This window comes from Egretta garzetta, unplaced genomic scaffold, assembly GCF_000687185.1.
Source record: "Egretta garzetta isolate BGI_Z169 unplaced genomic scaffold, ASM68718v1 scaffold118, whole genome shotgun sequence".
In the NCBI taxonomy this organism is placed as follows: domain Eukaryota; kingdom Metazoa; phylum Chordata; class Aves; order Pelecaniformes; family Ardeidae; genus Egretta; species Egretta garzetta.
The window spans coordinates 1,935,554-1,951,996 of record NW_009260484.1 but is presented as its reverse complement, the minus strand read 5'-3'; the positions used below and the strand labels follow the sequence as shown (position 1 = coordinate 1,951,996).

At 42.7% G+C, this 16,443-nt stretch overlaps 1 protein-coding gene across 1 annotated transcript in view; it reads right to left on the bottom strand.

Moving 5' to 3' along the window:
• Positions 1–16,443, bottom strand: part of PCNX2 (pecanex 2) — a 154,805-nt gene that overhangs the window by 4,752 nt on the left and 133,610 nt on the right. Inside the window, exons 27-32 of the mRNA XM_009644174.2 lie at positions 15,537–15,770; positions 13,362–13,465; positions 5,757–5,901; positions 4,321–4,551; positions 3,701–3,975; positions 2,483–2,667 (exon numbers count right to left, since the gene is read on the bottom strand). Coding sequence (XP_009642469.1) covers positions 2,483–2,667; positions 3,701–3,975; positions 4,321–4,551; positions 5,757–5,901; positions 13,362–13,465; positions 15,537–15,770 — 1,174 coding nt within the window. The remainder of the gene's footprint in view (positions 1–2,482; positions 2,668–3,700; positions 3,976–4,320; positions 4,552–5,756; positions 5,902–13,361; positions 13,466–15,536; positions 15,771–16,443) is intronic.

The window sequence follows — 16,443 nt, the reverse complement described above, 5'->3', positions numbered from 1 at the left end:
CAAAACTATTCTATATTCATCCCAACTGCAGTGGTTAGAGCATTGGACAGGAGACCACCCGCGTCTACACATAAATAACCCTGTCCTTGAAAGCACTTAGGAACAAAGGCTGTTCTATAAACTGCATCATGAAATAAGGACACTTTGGGGGAGAACCCCACACATTTCCAGTGCTCCCGTCTTGGGTCGCCCTTTTACGTAGGGCTTCCATTGCGTTTTGCAGACTCGGTGGCACCAGGCTGCAAAATGAAATATGAAATATGAAAATGTTAAATGCCCTTGATTCACAGATTATGAGCCTAGAAGGGATTGCTGTGATAATCTAGTCTGCTGGGCTATATGGCATGGGCCACAGAACCTCCTGGAATTAATTCGTGTACGGTATTACTAATTACCACAATTATTTTTAAGAAATGCATCCTCTAGCTCCAGCCATGGAGAATCCATCTTAACCCTCAGTCACTTGTCTCACTGTTCATTTACTTTCACTGTTAAAAATGTGCACTTGATTTCAAATCTGAATTTGTTTAGCTTGGTTATATGCAAGTCTGCTCGAATCAGCTGTCTGTGGTCACGTTTTGCTGCCCAGGTAAGTACTTACAGACTACGATCAAAGCATCTTTTACAATATAAATTGTTTGAAAGCTCTTCATCTTTCACTACAGGATGTATTTCCCAGGTCTTTGATCTTTTTGGGGCTCTTCTTTGAACTCGTCCAAACTAAAAATGTCCTCCTTAAATTAGGGCGCTGGGACTGTGCGTGGTAGGCCAGCAGCGCCCTGCACCAAAGTCAGACTGACAGACGTGCATTACCCAGGTCACCCTATTCATTCTGCTTTAACAACAACAGGCCCAGCCTAAGTTCTTTCCCAGCCCTCTGGTATTGCCTTCGTGTCCCGATCCTTACGGAAGATCAAGCAGAGCCTGCCTTTTAACCAACTGTCTTAAAAACCTTCTGGGATGAGAGTCATTTGGATTTGCTCAGTTGAGCACACAGCTCTGATGATAGCCACTCTTCTGCGTTCTTTGTAGCCGTTAGGATGGAAGGAACTCCTTCATGATCAGATCATAGAAATAGGTCATCTGCAGTTTCCCAATGCAAACCAGACATTTCTTCTCTCATTTCTACATTACTGGCAACTCTGCCTTTCAACAGAGTGACGGATCAAGCCCACTGTTAGGATTTCTTTTGCTTCTAATTTTCTTTAAAAATAATCACCCACAAACTGACTTACATCTTTTTGTCCCTAACGGTGCTAGCCAGAAACTTCGCCTTGGTTACATTTTCTTTCTTTTACCAACAGTCTCTCAGGACTGGATACTGACTGGCATTTGCTATTTTCCACTTCCTTGCACTTGTTGTGCATTTCTTCATTTTACCTCAAAGCCAGGTTGCTTTTCGTAACTAAGTGTGACCTTCTCTCTTGACTATGGTTTTCTGGGCACCCAACACACTCCTTTAAACAGCTCACAATTAACTTCCATTCTTATATGGCATGCTCAGGATCGTTATTTTACAATTAAGTTCACCATTCTGATCACTGCAGTGTCAAGTTATGAGTATGCACATGGGGATTCCTCTAACGCTAGGCTCAATTAAAAGCAGCAGTTATTTTATTCATACAACATGATTTATATTCAGGGCAAGATTTTCTCCAGACCTGTCCATTATCTTTAATGATGGGTCAAAACAATCTAACAGGAAACAAACAAGTGTCATGCCTCTCTAGTTCTCTGCTTTAGTGTACGCAGTAATACCACAGCTGGCTAAAACTTGAGTTAATTATTATCATTACAAATCCTGATCCCACAGTGATAGGTCTCACAGTGACCCTCTGCCAAACTTAACGTGCATTTCCTACGTGGAGGCCAGTCGTTCTACCTTGTGAATAGGTCTGAAGTACTTGTGAATCTGTAATTTATGAGAAGGGCTCCACTGTTGATGGAATGATGGCAACATTTAATTTTCTCCTGGTAACTGCTGTATGGACACAAGAAGTTTTTTCCTATTTGTTTGTTCTCCACACGCGCTGATGAACAGCCAAACCAATTCCTCAAATAAATCATCGTGGTCCTTCCGAGACAATTAAGATTTTTGCATACTTTCACTTCTGCTGTTCCCAGCCAACCACAAGCACAGGCTCGCTGTGGCACGGGCTCCCTGCATGGCACAGGTAGGGTCCCTCCCATCTGCATTTCTCATTCTGGCATTGTTAGTGGCACCTCCTAGTCCAAAAGTTACACATAAAGGAGCTTGACAGTGGAACCTTTGGTGAATCCCATTTGTTTTATACCCTCCCAGTAAATACCTGGAACAGTATCAGGAAGCCATCTCCTGCATGTGCTTGGCCATTAGGAAAGGCAAAGCGCTCTCTTACTAAAACTAGTTTTCCACTGGGTACGAGGACATCCCAAAAGCATCTGCCTATGCAGCCTCCTAGGAGAAGACTACAGAAAAAAAACAAGTAAATTGCGCAAATACCTGTACGCTGGTGAACCTCTTGAGATGAAGCTTGCAACTGGGGGGTTCCATCTCTGGTGGGCTGCGAGCTACTGCTCTGGCTTGAATTGCCCGTGGAATTGCTGCTAGACGAAGACCCCCCACCACTATCCACCTCTTCAACGTTACCTCTCTCGTGGTGAGCTGCATGGCAGTCCTTCCGCATTCTGTTTGTGGGAACACATGCATGGTCAGCCATTTAAAAATGAAAATTTGTGCCAGCAACGTTAGGTGTCCTCATAATATGTTACTGTACTCTCTCATACCGCTGCAGGTCTTCTGATGTTTTATGAGATGACAAAGATGATGATGTGGTAAGCTTACTTGGAACAAAATCATCTATAACGCAAACCAAATCTTTACTTCTCTGTGTTAAGTGGCTTTGGAGCCCTAAAAGACTTTAGGACTCTCTATCTAATGTTACAGTGGTCTCTAAAAGTCAACTTTTGCATGAGGCAACCAAGTAGCAAAGAGGAGGAATGGGCTGGAGGGAGCTCAGTGGGAATGAGCTGCATGGTGGGAAACCAGCATATTAAGTCACTGGATTTAATCTTGGCATTTTAGCATAGGCCTTAGCCTGCAAGCTGGCTCCCATGGTCTCTCTGTGGTCCCCTGCCTCTCCTCAGCCACACTGACGACAGGGCAGGTGGATGGAGTGAGAAAGTGATTTATCGCTGCATGGAAAGTGCACGTAGGAATGAGAGATAGAACATGATCCCGCATGCCTAGGGGGAGTGTCAGGCAGTTCTGGTGGACAGTAAGTCCATTTTTAGATGTGTTTTGGTCAAGAACGATGACTTGGGGATGATCATCTATACTGCCAAAGCTTCGGAGCATAACCCATCACAATCCACCAACACATTTACTCGTGTTCTGACAAGGCACTGAGTTACTGAAAAGACACCATTATTTACCAGGCATAAATGGTGAAATTCCCTGGAATAAGGGAAATGTCTGTGGTGCCAAGTGATTTGATAATGAATCTTGCTGAGCATGCAGAAAGCTTTGCTTAAAAGCCATGTATGAGTTAACGACTTTGCTTTCTGCTGTATCTGAAGGACTATTTTGTTACGTTCTGAGTTATTTGCAATTACTGTTTTAGTCATAGATAACAGTACAGAATTACTCTTTTTTAACAGAAAATACAGTGGAACTGAGCCTGCAGGGTCTCTATCTGCATAGCCAAAATTTAACACCTACCTTAACCATTTGGATCTGAACCACTTTTTAATGTTGTCCAAACTGACAGGTCCCCCCCAAATGTTCCTCAGTTGGCTGTGCGTCCCGAGGTACGAGGTGGTTAAAGGGGAGACGTACATTGGATATCCCAGTGGCTGATCACACGAAGAATTAATTAAGTTCCGTAAGACCTGTTTGTTGTTCTGGATGCTTCCTCTCTCTGGGTTACGATTGCGTAAGAAAATCAGTTCCTGCTGCTGCCCAGCCCAGAGCCCTCTGACACACTCCTTGTTGACCTACAGGTAGGTTAAAAACACGTGGATTGTGTGAAAACATTTGCCACTTAAGATGCAGAACTACACGGTCGAAGTAGAATGGCAGTCGCATGTACAAACACCTCGTGTCTTTGCACCAACAGGTTTTATGAACTTTTGCACCTACTCCCTGGTAAAGCCTGGAATGTTATTTCAGATACACAAACATAGAGGTGCAAAATGGAAGTCAACTCAAGAGAGCTCTTTTAGCCTCCAACCCCTACTCCAATAACTACATCAACCTCTCCTTTTGGCCACGTTACTCAGACATAATACTAGTTACCACAGCCCTAAATTACTGCAATATTAGAAAGATGGTATATCTACCTTGATAACCTTGAAGCTCAAGTAGCTTTTGTGGAGCATGATAACTTTATATTCATCTGCTCCTTCATCTACCACGTGCCTCAGGGTTAGCAGCTCCTCTCTGTTGGACAGTACAGCGCTGCGCCAGGCCGGGTCCCCTTCGTGACAAATCACCACCTTTTCTTCAAAAGATTGGATCGCTTCATACAAAACTGCTGGGTCCTCGTACTCATCTGGGCAGGTGAACTGGTCCTGGTAGTAGAGGAGATAGTATTGAAAAAGTCAGGTATGTTTGTGAAAACAAAAACTATTAACAATAAACAAAATCCTGGTTTTCAAACAGTTGCCAGCTGACCCTCCCCAAGTGACTTGCCATTTGATACAGCGTGTCTTTGGGGAGGTAGAACAATTAATTTAACAGTAATGTGGAAAGGTACGATTTTGTTTTATTGTAACCTGTTCTGATCTCCTATGTCCACTGGACAAAGACACTCGGAGAATGCCAGCATATCCACTTTCTTTTTATAAAATGGGAAACCATGGGAGGCAGAGCTTTTGGGTAAGCCAGAGGGAGATCAGAATCACCTGGGGCATTCCACAGTTCTTGTGGGAATCCTTTTTTTATTCACAAAACCACACCAACAAAAGCATAGACTGGGAATCCACCAGCAGGTATCGCAATATTTCATTGCTGCTTTAGCTGTGACGCAGCAACACGGCCAGCGATAACATTCATAGAATGATTGTGTCGAATTCTCAGGTATTAACTCACAGCAGTTTCACTTCAGTTACATTCAGAGCAATTATAAATATCATGCATGATAAAAGCACGTGATATTAAATCATAACATGCCAGAGCAAGAACAAAATCAACTCCAAGCTACACGGGGGTTGACCTGAAGAAACTGGAGCAACTTCAATGGGGGCGTGCCGCATTTTTACAACTGAGGACACAACAGGGTCAGAAAGAGCCTGACATAATCAAAGAGCCGTGACACTAACCCTCCAAGCCACTCTCCTCTCAGATGTGTCTTTTAACATATGGAAGCATTACGTGTGTACTGCCATTCACAAAAGGATTGATAAATTAGCAATGAAATTAGTCTAATTGATGTATTTCTTTTCAGTTTAGAAGCTATCTTTATGGTATCCACGCAAGTAAAATGTGACGTGACCATCAGTTATGTTTTAATGAAAAATGCAGGGTCAAGCTCTGCAATATGAATGGTTTCAAATGGGCAGCTAGGGGGTACAGAAAAGAAGATCAAGTGAATGCAAAATAAATAAATGCCAAGCTTTTCCATTTTGGTTAAGGAAGTTTCTCAGAATAAGGCAACAAGTACTCCATTTCCTTCTCATATTTCTTTCTTTGGACAGTTTCTAAGGTTTCCTGTGTCTCCCTAAGAAAGCACATGCAGTAGTAGAAGTTAAAAATAGAAATTAAAAAAAGACCCCACCTGGTGTAGCTTCAGAGACATTCGGATTGCCGGGGCAACAACCTTATGCAATAAATCCATGTCTGCAAAGACCCACTCATCTTTCGCCGCTATCCGGAAGTCTCCTTTGAACAGTGCATGGAGCCCATAAAGAAAAGAGTCCAAGCTGTAAGAGAAAGGCAGCAGTCACTCCCAGAAGTCATTTCTGTCCCACCAAGCCGGACCCCTGCCAGCCGCCGGCCACGTGCTGAGCTGCGCAGTGACCGGTGGCCCTCCAGCGCAGGCTGAGCTCCTGCAGAGAGCGCAAAGAAGGGGTCGCATCGTGTATTTCTGATGAGAAACCATTCCTCGGGGTAGGTGGGTTTCCTTCTGCTTGCGCTGTAGATGACTGGCTGTGAAACGAGCGTGGCACCGGGAAAAAAGGATGTCCTAAGGATGGGTGGCTGGGTCGCGGGGTGCCTCAGGGTGCTGCTTCTCTGCGGCTGTGCCAAAGAGACCAGGTCAAGGAGCAGCGGCTGCTCTGCAATCCCTGCGCAGGCAACAGCGGCTGCCCCCTCATTTGAAAGCTTATTGATTGGCCCTGGTACTCTTAGCAGTTCTCCTTGCAAGGTAACAATTTTTTAATTGTTTTTAATTTTTTTTTTTTAAACCCAAACAAACAACCCCCCAAACAGCTGTAAAAAAATATTTTCAGCAAATCTGAGACTTTTGTCATGAAACTCAAAGCCAGATGTGAGCATTAAACCAGATACACTAAGAAGAATACTAAGTTTCAGGAACCGTTCAGCACACCGGGTGAGTGCGTGAACCGAAGGACAGGCATTTCACACTGAAACAATGAGCCCTAACGCCAATATGCCCCAGCTTTCTTTTTTCTGAGATAAGAAACGAGGCGTAAGCAGTTCTCCCTGGCCTCGGATGACTGTTTGCCCGAACCAGAGATTTAAGCACAAGGTGAAGGTTCAGGATCGAGCAGTTGTTAGGCAGTGGTGGCACAAGGGCCCTGTGAACCAGCCTTCAGCTCCAGCCTGCTCCCCACATCACGAGCTTCCCACGCCGCCACCACAGCCGCTTGTACAAGCTTAGGTGGCAGGACCGCTGCCCTAACGCTGCTCTGAAGACGTGATCTCAAAATTGAGGAACACGGAACCATCTGTTAAAAAGAGGCATCTCTTGCAAACCCACAGGACGTGGTTTCATCTACCTGCCAAGATTTTACTCACTTGCACAACAGTTGATTTTTTCAGATTGTAAAGGCTCTGAGGAGAAGCTGCATTAAGATGTTAGCAGTTCTCATTACCACTCAGGCTTCCTCCGGAGAATGCATAATCTTTCCACATAATTGAGCTTTCTTAATTATTTTAGGAAAAGAAAAAAAAAAAAAATCTTTAAAATTTTTTCTCTTCTCTGAGAGAGTGAGAAGAGAGACTGGGAGACTGCTTGGCCTATCCTCAGCTCAGACACATTCTAATCTTGCCCTTGGTGGGTAGCATGTTTTAGAAATTAAAATTGAAATATATGTATGCTGTTACCAGAAAAACAGCCGGATACTGATTTCCTCCGCGAAAGCACCGTGTCATACAAATCAACTGATCAGTGGGACCAAGGCCCGTCAGGAAGGCAGGGCTGCTGTCACTGCTGGGAACATGAAGAGTACGGGGAGGTTCTTGTGACTTCTAAACCGATTTGCATTTATTAGTACTAAGTTACGTCTTAAAACATGCCTACATGAGACAGGCACTTACACGCAGAGCTTCAAAATGTTCAAGCACTGATTTCAATGGGAGTTATTGTCTTCAAGGAGCGGGTCCTGATCCCCACTGACTTCCAATCATCTCCATGGTTTAGAAAATTATAATAAACCCAAATCCTCTTTAATAGCTAGGAAAGCCCCAGAATGAACCAACTGGGGGGGTGGGAAGGTGAGTGCAGCCAGTGTGGTGAGATATGTGACTATCATCTCCTTTGAAAAGGCTAGAAATCAGGAAGGGTCCTTGCACTCGCCCACCCACTAGGCAACATCCAGCATACGCAGCTGAATCCTTGCCTGGCAAAACCACTTCTGTAATCTAAATATTCTTCCCAGGATGAAACCGAAAAAAATACCCTGAACTCTGCACCTAATGACGATCTGCAGTAGAGTTTTTCCCCACGTAATACCCCCTGTATTTGCTCTGAAAAGTTGGCTGGGGTGAAGGGAGGAGGAGTAGGCAGGAGAGAACTGTTTTTTACATCATTAGAGGCTCTCAGAGCCAAATCTGAACACCAGAGCACACACAAAGAGTTTGCACTCCCATCAAAGTGTCTTACAGGCATCGGCCCGTGCTAAGCAGGCTGCTGTGAACAGCAGTATCTGCTGACAGCACGGCCAGGACTCGGACAGCTATGCAAACGGCAGCTGAGCATCAGCGGAGGGAGCGGAGGGAAGCGCGTGCAGCTCTCACTGTGCTTGCTTAGGGAAGACGCATCCATTTCTCATCCCTCTGCATAATAAGTTCTCTAACCAGCACTTTTAAGAACAAATATGACTGCTACAAGGAGCAAAACAGTGGTGGCAGCAGTTGTGAGAGCCTGAGAGTCAATTATTTTATGTATCCTATTTTCCACTGGAGAGGTCTGGAGGAGATTGCTGTATTCACAAAACCATAGACGTCTTTTGTTCTCCTGCCCATCGTAATGAGGCTTCGGGGTACGTTCCACCTATAATGTGACACTATCGCAAGCCATTACTTCTGTAACACGCAGCCCTTAATCCACGTAAGATAGAGCTGCTGTTGTTCTTCCCATTGTTATGCTCTCTCCTGAAGACTCTAATGAGATTATAAGGAAGCTGTAAAGGCAACAGCTTTGATCTTGGGCCTGACTCAAGGTTGTTGCTGCTTCCCTGGCCCCATTTTAACATACCTCAATTAGTAATCTGCTGTAGTTACAGGATCTTTCAAAATATTTAAAAAACTAGTTAAGGTAAATTCGCATGCCAGAGAAATGACATTAATCAAGAAGAGACACAACTACTATTTCTGGCAACATTTCTAGCCCTCTGAGCTAAGAACCCGAAAAGCTGCTGTCACAATTGCAGGATATTTTAGAACAAGTCTGGTAGGTGTGTGGGAACCGTCGGCCCCTCGAATGTGCAGAAAGGAGGGGATTAAGTAGCACCGCAAATACCAGAGGGAGAGCAGCAAAGCCAAAGCAAATACTCCCTCCTACTGCACTCCTTACGTTGCTCCAACAGCTGAAACTAAAAGCATTCGATGCAAGCCTGGAAACAGGATGGGTGAAGACTAATGAGCTGGTGAACACATCTGTGTGCATTTTGCACACCAAAACCCATCCTCTGCCCGCGGTCAGTAGACCTTTCCCAATGTTGACTGTAGATTTATTTAAGGACTAAAGAAACGCATGCCTGTGAGCTGGTCGTGACCTGAATGTTGTAGCTCACCTGAATGAAAAGTTTCCAATGGTAGCCCTTCTAAATTTGGTATTTCAGATGATGGTGGCCGTGAGCTAAGAGTCAAACTTTTCACCCCTGCTTCCGCAGACACAGAGCTGCCCTGTCTGCTTGCACTCCCACAGGCAGCGCAGCAGCACCGCGGGGCCCTGGCCCCCGCCCTCCACCTCCTTCCCCTCGGATGCCGGGAAGTGCAACGTGGTGCCCGGGAGGGAAGGGGCAGGGGGGCCCAGCTGCTTCCCCAGGCTTCAGCGTGCGCAGCAGTTCCTCCAGGCAGGGGCGTTCCTTGGAGGGACCCTCAGTCCACGCCTGAGTGATAACGCCCAGGGGGAGCTCAGGGACCCAAGCGCCCATTCCCTGGTAATGCTGGAAGTATCTGATGAGAGACGCTTTGTTAAGAGGTTTATATATTTTTCCAAATTTTAAATGTATACTAAACATTTATTTACTAGTAGGTCTAGTGGCTGAATAGGATTATTAAGTAATTTTTTTACAAATACACACCTAAACATATCACTCATATTTGAATAAATGAATGGTAATGTCATGTCGTTCTTCAAATTGCATTTTGTGCAGGATGCCTCCTAATGACAGTTTAAAAGAGCAAGTGATTTGCATAGCAATGTTCTGCCTTCTTAATGAATGCATTTACTGTGTAATCTGGTGTTAATGTTGGGTTTCTACTGACATTTACATGAACAGGTACACTGAATAATTATTTACATACATTATATAAGAGCATTTAAAATCTTGGTTTACACAGTGACATTTACTGATTAATAGATTAGACAAAATCACGTGTAAATGAGTGCAAATTGACAGTTTACATACACAATGTAAACTTGAATCTCAATTCCGTAGTGCACAGCTCAGTGTAACGTTACCTTTGCATTACTACTTCTGCACAGCAGTTGGGTGACTGTCGCTCCTCAAGACACAGCAAGGGCTAGGCTTAGTCCAGAGGAAGTTTCCTACTACCTGCAGAGTTACCCCTGAGAACAAAACATGGACCGCAGCGCACAGGTTCTTGGCCAGTTTGCTCATGTTGGAAATCCCTGAAACACTTCACAGAAATAAGCATGAGAAGGAGAAGACGACAACGCCTACCTGGCCATTACATCTCAAACTCATCACGAGACCTCTAGCAGTGCTGTGCACAAGACGCTTCATAGCCAGAATTAATAGAAAGTCCTGAGATGAGGTTCGAGATCATTTCTTCATGCCTACCAGACTAATCTACATAATCTAAGTTTTTGTAGTCCAGCTTTTGAACGTGACAGAGCATGTGTTGGGAGCCCTGATCTCTTACAAAGTGAGCCAGCTCCCGACAGCCGTACGTGCAGCACCCCCCTCTCACGCACACAGCTGGCTGCGGGACTGTCTGTTCTGACGCTGCCTCTGCAGAAAACTAAAGCCCTCTTCAGCACCAGAGGGCTCCAAAAGGTCCCCAGAATATCACCACACCTTTTCAAGGAAAAGGACTGTGAAGCATCAGCTGAGGAACAATTCCTTCAGCTTCTGCAGACCTTAAGTACTTCTCCCCCACCTGACTGAATCCAACAGCCGGAGAGCTGGGGGCGAGGACGGGCAATGATGCTCTAAGTCACCCTCCGTAAGAGCGGCTGTATCTCCATCAAACACAGAGAGAGGGGAGGGAGCTCTGCCTAAAGTTAATCCTCAGGAACATCTCCCTCTGGCCTCAGGGGTGTTGCACCGAGTTGGACAAAGCCCCCTTCCCCCTGGCATGCCATATAATTGTATCCTATCGGCGTCTCGCTGACTTACTGCTTCCTTGTGTTTCAGTAAGTTGTGAAGATCTGTGTGAAGCAGTAAACAACGTAAGCGCGTCAAGGCTTGCCCTCTGTGCTGATGTGAACCTACCTGGGGGATTTTTGTTGACGAAGGTCTCGATGTCAGGGGGTAGCGCACCTACCTTGCTCCCCCTTAATGATTTCTACTAAATAGTTTTTGTCAATTAAAATAAACACATAAATTCTTTAAGTCAAGAATAAACATATTTCACCAAGCTAAAGTCATGTTTTGTAGCTGTAGCAATTTATAACTTTAATTGTGCTACTCAGATTCCTTTTCTTTCCCCAAAAATCTTTCTGGCAGTTGAAACGTATTAAAGTTAATTTAACCAGGTGGGTAAATGACACAGTTTTTCACAGTGAGACTTTTCTAGGGAAAGCTTTTGTAAAGTAGCACTGAAAAAGATACTGACAGAAGATTCCACTTAATCCCTTTTATGTCACAAAATACATTTAAAAAATACAGTGAGTCAATACTACCCTGGAGCACTTCCTTAATAAAAAGAAAATCAGGACTTAAAGATACAGGATTATAGAGAAGGGATTCAGAAAAACAGGGATAGAGTTGTGCAGTGCATATGGCTACCGCATTTTCTCCTCTTCTACAGACTTTTTCTCCCCAAGAAAAGTATTTTTGCGTATTGAGCATCCGCCCACCAAAAGAGAAACTAATTTCATTGGTAATTTCCCAGATTTTAAAAAGACATGGTACAGCTGACTCCTGCAGTTATTATTCCAATCTTTACAGATGACTTTACAAATAATTATTCTCAACATTCATATTTTCCATGTTAAGCTTTGGAAAGTCTCTGATAGTGTTATCTTTTTCCATTAGCCACTGACCATGTAAGCCAACAAAAAAAAGTGACGTTGTTATTGTATCTGTACTAGTGCCAAAACATCATAATGAAGATTTTAAGATCCTGTGGAAAGTACATGCAATGTGATGACAGTTTTAGGCAGCTTTTGTGATATTTTTAGATGCATTTCTAATATCGCTGTGACATACCTATTGCAGCCCCAGATCAAACTCACTTTAATCTTTTCTCACAAAAAAAATCACAAATGCACATCAACCTCTCTATCAGGTCTCCAAACTCTAAAATTTGGATCATCAAAAAAATTGGGCAATTTTAGAAATGTCAATGACTTACTAAACATAGCAGTAATTTGAGTGCATGAAATGAAGGGAGAGGAAACCCAACCCAGAAGAAAACTACAGCAGGAAGGGAATGCGCAAAGACTTGCAGAAAGCCATTTCAGAAAGCAGAAGGAAGCGGCACACCGAGAAACAAGGCGCATGGGCCATGAACATTTTGTGTGTCTGACTGGAAAAGGAAGACCTAAAAACAGACATTACCAAAGACTCAACAGATAACAAATCTAGAATGAATATTTAAGCAACGGTTTTATAACAGCAAATGCGTTCAAAATCGCATATGCTGTCTTTGTTTGCTTGTTAGGAAGACAAATCCTCTCTAAGGACCGTGTTGATAGAGGGCTAGCTAGCTTTACTCGCAGTTTTGTGCCAATACAGCATGGTCGCTTAGAGACTGTGTATTTACTCATCTCCTCTACTATTACTAAACTCTTGTGAACACAGGGAGTTCAAATCCATCCAATAAAAATCTAAAATTAGGAGAGAAGTTAGACTTTAATAAAGATTATTTCATTAATCAAATGCCTTATCTATAAAATTAATTACTCAGGCTGAACACTTGGCATAGCATAAATGGTACTTTATAAAACCCAAACAACTCAGAACTGCTAGTGAAAATGGAAGAATCCCGAAAGAAAAAGTAAGGGGAAGAGCATATCCAGAAATAAACTTATTACCAAGCATATTTTAATTAACCAGACTTTCTAGGAAGAAGTGTTTTGAATGAATGAATGAGTAAGGTAGACTGAGAACAGACAAAGCTGTGGTCTCAAGAGACGCGAGGTTCTCCCTTCCTCGGTCACCAGAATGAAGTGGCACAAGGAACGCAGCCCTGAGGAATAGAGGACCCTTATGGATTTTTTATTATTTAGCTACCTAGATGTCAGAGTACTAAGCTGTTTCTTCCCCTTCTGGAAGAAGCAACATTACAGTAACCAGGCCAGGCGTGAGTCAACACAAGCAGTAACCATCGGTACCTGTTTTTTCAATGCAAAATTCTGCTTTGCCCTATGAAATAGAGACTGATATCAGTTATTAAGCAAACTACCAAAGTAAAAGATGTCCAGGAAAGGCAGAAAAGAAAGTATTTTAAGGAAGAAAGAGACTTCGCCTTGATCTAATCATCGGCTGAGATTCCACATTAAGTAAAAAAAGACAAACAGGTCTTTGCTTTAAAATGAGGAAAAAGGATTCCTAAAAATTACCTGATGGCCATATTGTGAGCTGCAGTTCCCAACGCTCTTCGGCCCAGTATACACAAGGCAAAGGAAAGTGTCACTAGGGGAGAATCCTCATCGCTGTCCAGGTGCTACAAGGTTTTAAGAACAGCGTGTTATTCTGGATGCAAATACCATCTTTAAAAGCACCGCAATACTATAAATCATAGCATTCATAAAATGTGCTTGTAGCTAGACCCGCACACAAAACCAGTCTTTGCAATTAAACAGAACAAGGAGGAAGACCATTGCCGTCAGAAGTTTTCTGCAACATGCAAGCTTATTTTGCCCACTGGCTAGGAGCAGAACACTTAATCTTGGGTGGTGAGATCCCACGGGCGGAGAGCTTTGGTGGTGGTGGTGGGTTTGAGGTGTTTTTGTTTGTTTTCTTGTTTTTCCAGATCTGACATTCTAAACTAGAGCAGATTCCTTATTGCTGAGACACACTGCAACCCCTTTTCATGGAACACAGTGCATATGAAACCCCACAGATTCCAGAACAATCTACTTGGAAAAATTCAGGGGAACACACTTCTGGTGAATAACAATATATATCTAAAATGTATACCACAGATGCCACTGATCTCACATTTTAACAAGCAGTCAAACCATTTCACTGACATTTTCTAGCTCATGAGAGTTTCTTTACTGAAATTTTTGCAAAGAAAACCTTGCTATCAAAAGCAGGAGGGAAAACTGAAACAACCCCTCATGAATGTGAACCTTTAGGAGGATACAAACTATTGTTTCTGTCCGTGCCAACAGGTGATTTCTTATGGCTTTCTTTGACTCTAAAACTGAAGCCAGTTACAATGGAGGATGTAGCTCCTTCTATAAAATACACTGATTTTCAGGGCTATGTGTACAGTGAAGTTTTTTTTACATCTCAACTATTACATGCACTTTACCTCTATATAGTTAGTGAATTACAAAAACAGAGGTAAAAGAAAAAGATGTAAAAAATACATAAATGCATGTGTGCACACTAGTGCAGGCATTCATTTGCCCTTTGAAGTTTAACTCATAAGTTTCAAGTCTATTGGGCATCCTTACATCTATTACTCTATTTGAAAGTCCCAGCCATGTAACAAGTGAAAAAGCAGCATTTAACAGGGGCTTTCCCCACACCATGAAATTCTTTGTGTGCCAGAACTTGGGAGCTGAGACATGGAGATGGGAAAGAAAATATATTCCCAGTAGGAGGAGGCTCAGAGGACAATGCAATGAAAACGGTATCAATGTCATGATATGCAGAGGTGGAATGGTATTCAGGGTGAGAGACATGAGAAAGAACCAAAGTGGAGAAGAATCATTAAGATTGAGGGATGCTATGCCAGCTAAGGTCAGTGGTAGCAAATGGGATGTGCACTCAGTGATCCCAAGTGAAAAATGCACAAACAACAGTGCGCGGTGGCCAGGAAAGATACTCTTCTCATTTTTTGCCATTATCAGCAATAGTCAGAAAATTAAATGAAGCAAATGTGCTTGTTTGAAACTGTATTCTCCCTCTGGGCTATTCTGAGTATTCCATGGAAATACAGTAGTGCATATCTGACAAATGATTGCTGACCATCAGTAATCTTAGTGGCCCAAAGCACGTGAATGTGTAGCTGCAAACCTGCCCTTGACCTTCTAGAGCTGTGTGGTAATTTCACACAGTTTTGTGGCATGGTTCACATTTGAATTGTGAGCTCTTGGAAGTGACCTATGCGAGCAGTGAGTTTGTCATGTAATTCCCTACCATTTGAAGACTGTACCCAAACACAGGCAAATGTTTGGAAAGGGTACACAAACACCGGCGACACTGAAGGAATGATGACGTTTCCTGAACACAGCCTGCTCTGGCATTACTTCTGTGAACACTTATTATATCCACACTTTTCAGAGCATTGGAATTGTGCATAATAAGGAATTCTTTCTGTATTCAAAGACTAACTCTCCTTAAAACTCAGTTTCTGCACAACAGTATTCTCCAAAATACGTTTTTTTCCATTCCACAAAACAAATATTTTCCTTTTATGTTAAATCTGACAGCTTAAATGAGGTAAATCTTACTGTACTACTCCTGAGCAAGCAAAGGAGTAACCATGCATCATTTAAACCCTATCCCAAGAATTAAAACTACTAGTAGTAAAAAAGAAAAAAAAAAAAAAGCAAGCTTACCTCCACCCTTTTTCTAGCACAGAACTGAATCCAGTCCAAATAAACACTGCAGAAACTAGCTCTTGTTATTCCTTGGAGACACGGAACATAATCTTCATCTATGTTAATGTTAAACATTGCAAGGTCACGTTCAATATAATGCCACTTTGCATAAGGCTGCAGTATCTTTTGGATGGATTCATCTTTTATCCAGTCAAGGATTTTGGGAGAACTTGCTGTAAAGTATATTATACTCTGTTGACAAAATGTGCAAACGTTAGTCACTCTATCTCTGATTAATGCAGATATATTTTACATGGAAGAAAATAAATCATATAGAACCACACTAACTACCCATAACGGTACATATTTTTCCCTATTTTTTACTGCTTGGCATCACTGCTTCACAAAACTGTTCAAGTTAAAAAGACAATAATAATTAATACCTAAATACCAGACAACAGAAAAAGAAGTCATATTTCTAATACCCTTCTGCCTTACAGGAAAATTAATGCAAACAATAGACTGTGATAAGAATACAGAGTTCCAGCATTCAAACATGTTAATTGCTGAATATTAGTGGGGTTCTAGAGTCTGTCACAAGAAGGTAATTTCGATAAAAGTCCAGGCATATTTTGAAAAAATAGTAGTAGATGGTCACATGCTAAAATTGGACTCCTCGCTCCTCTGTGGACCTCTGGTTTTCTGGGGGACGAAGCTTTCCTAATTCTTTAGGAAACAGTTCCACCACAATTTAAGCACCAAGGTGATATTGACAGATGTGTGCAACACAAGTCTGAAAACCTGTTTTAATTGCTGTTTTCTCTCTGCATTGAATAGCATCACTATTTTTTTTATTTGTCAATGAGGCCAGTGAAGAATAACTGATTATTTCTTATATGTCAGCTTAAGAAGCTGATAACTGATG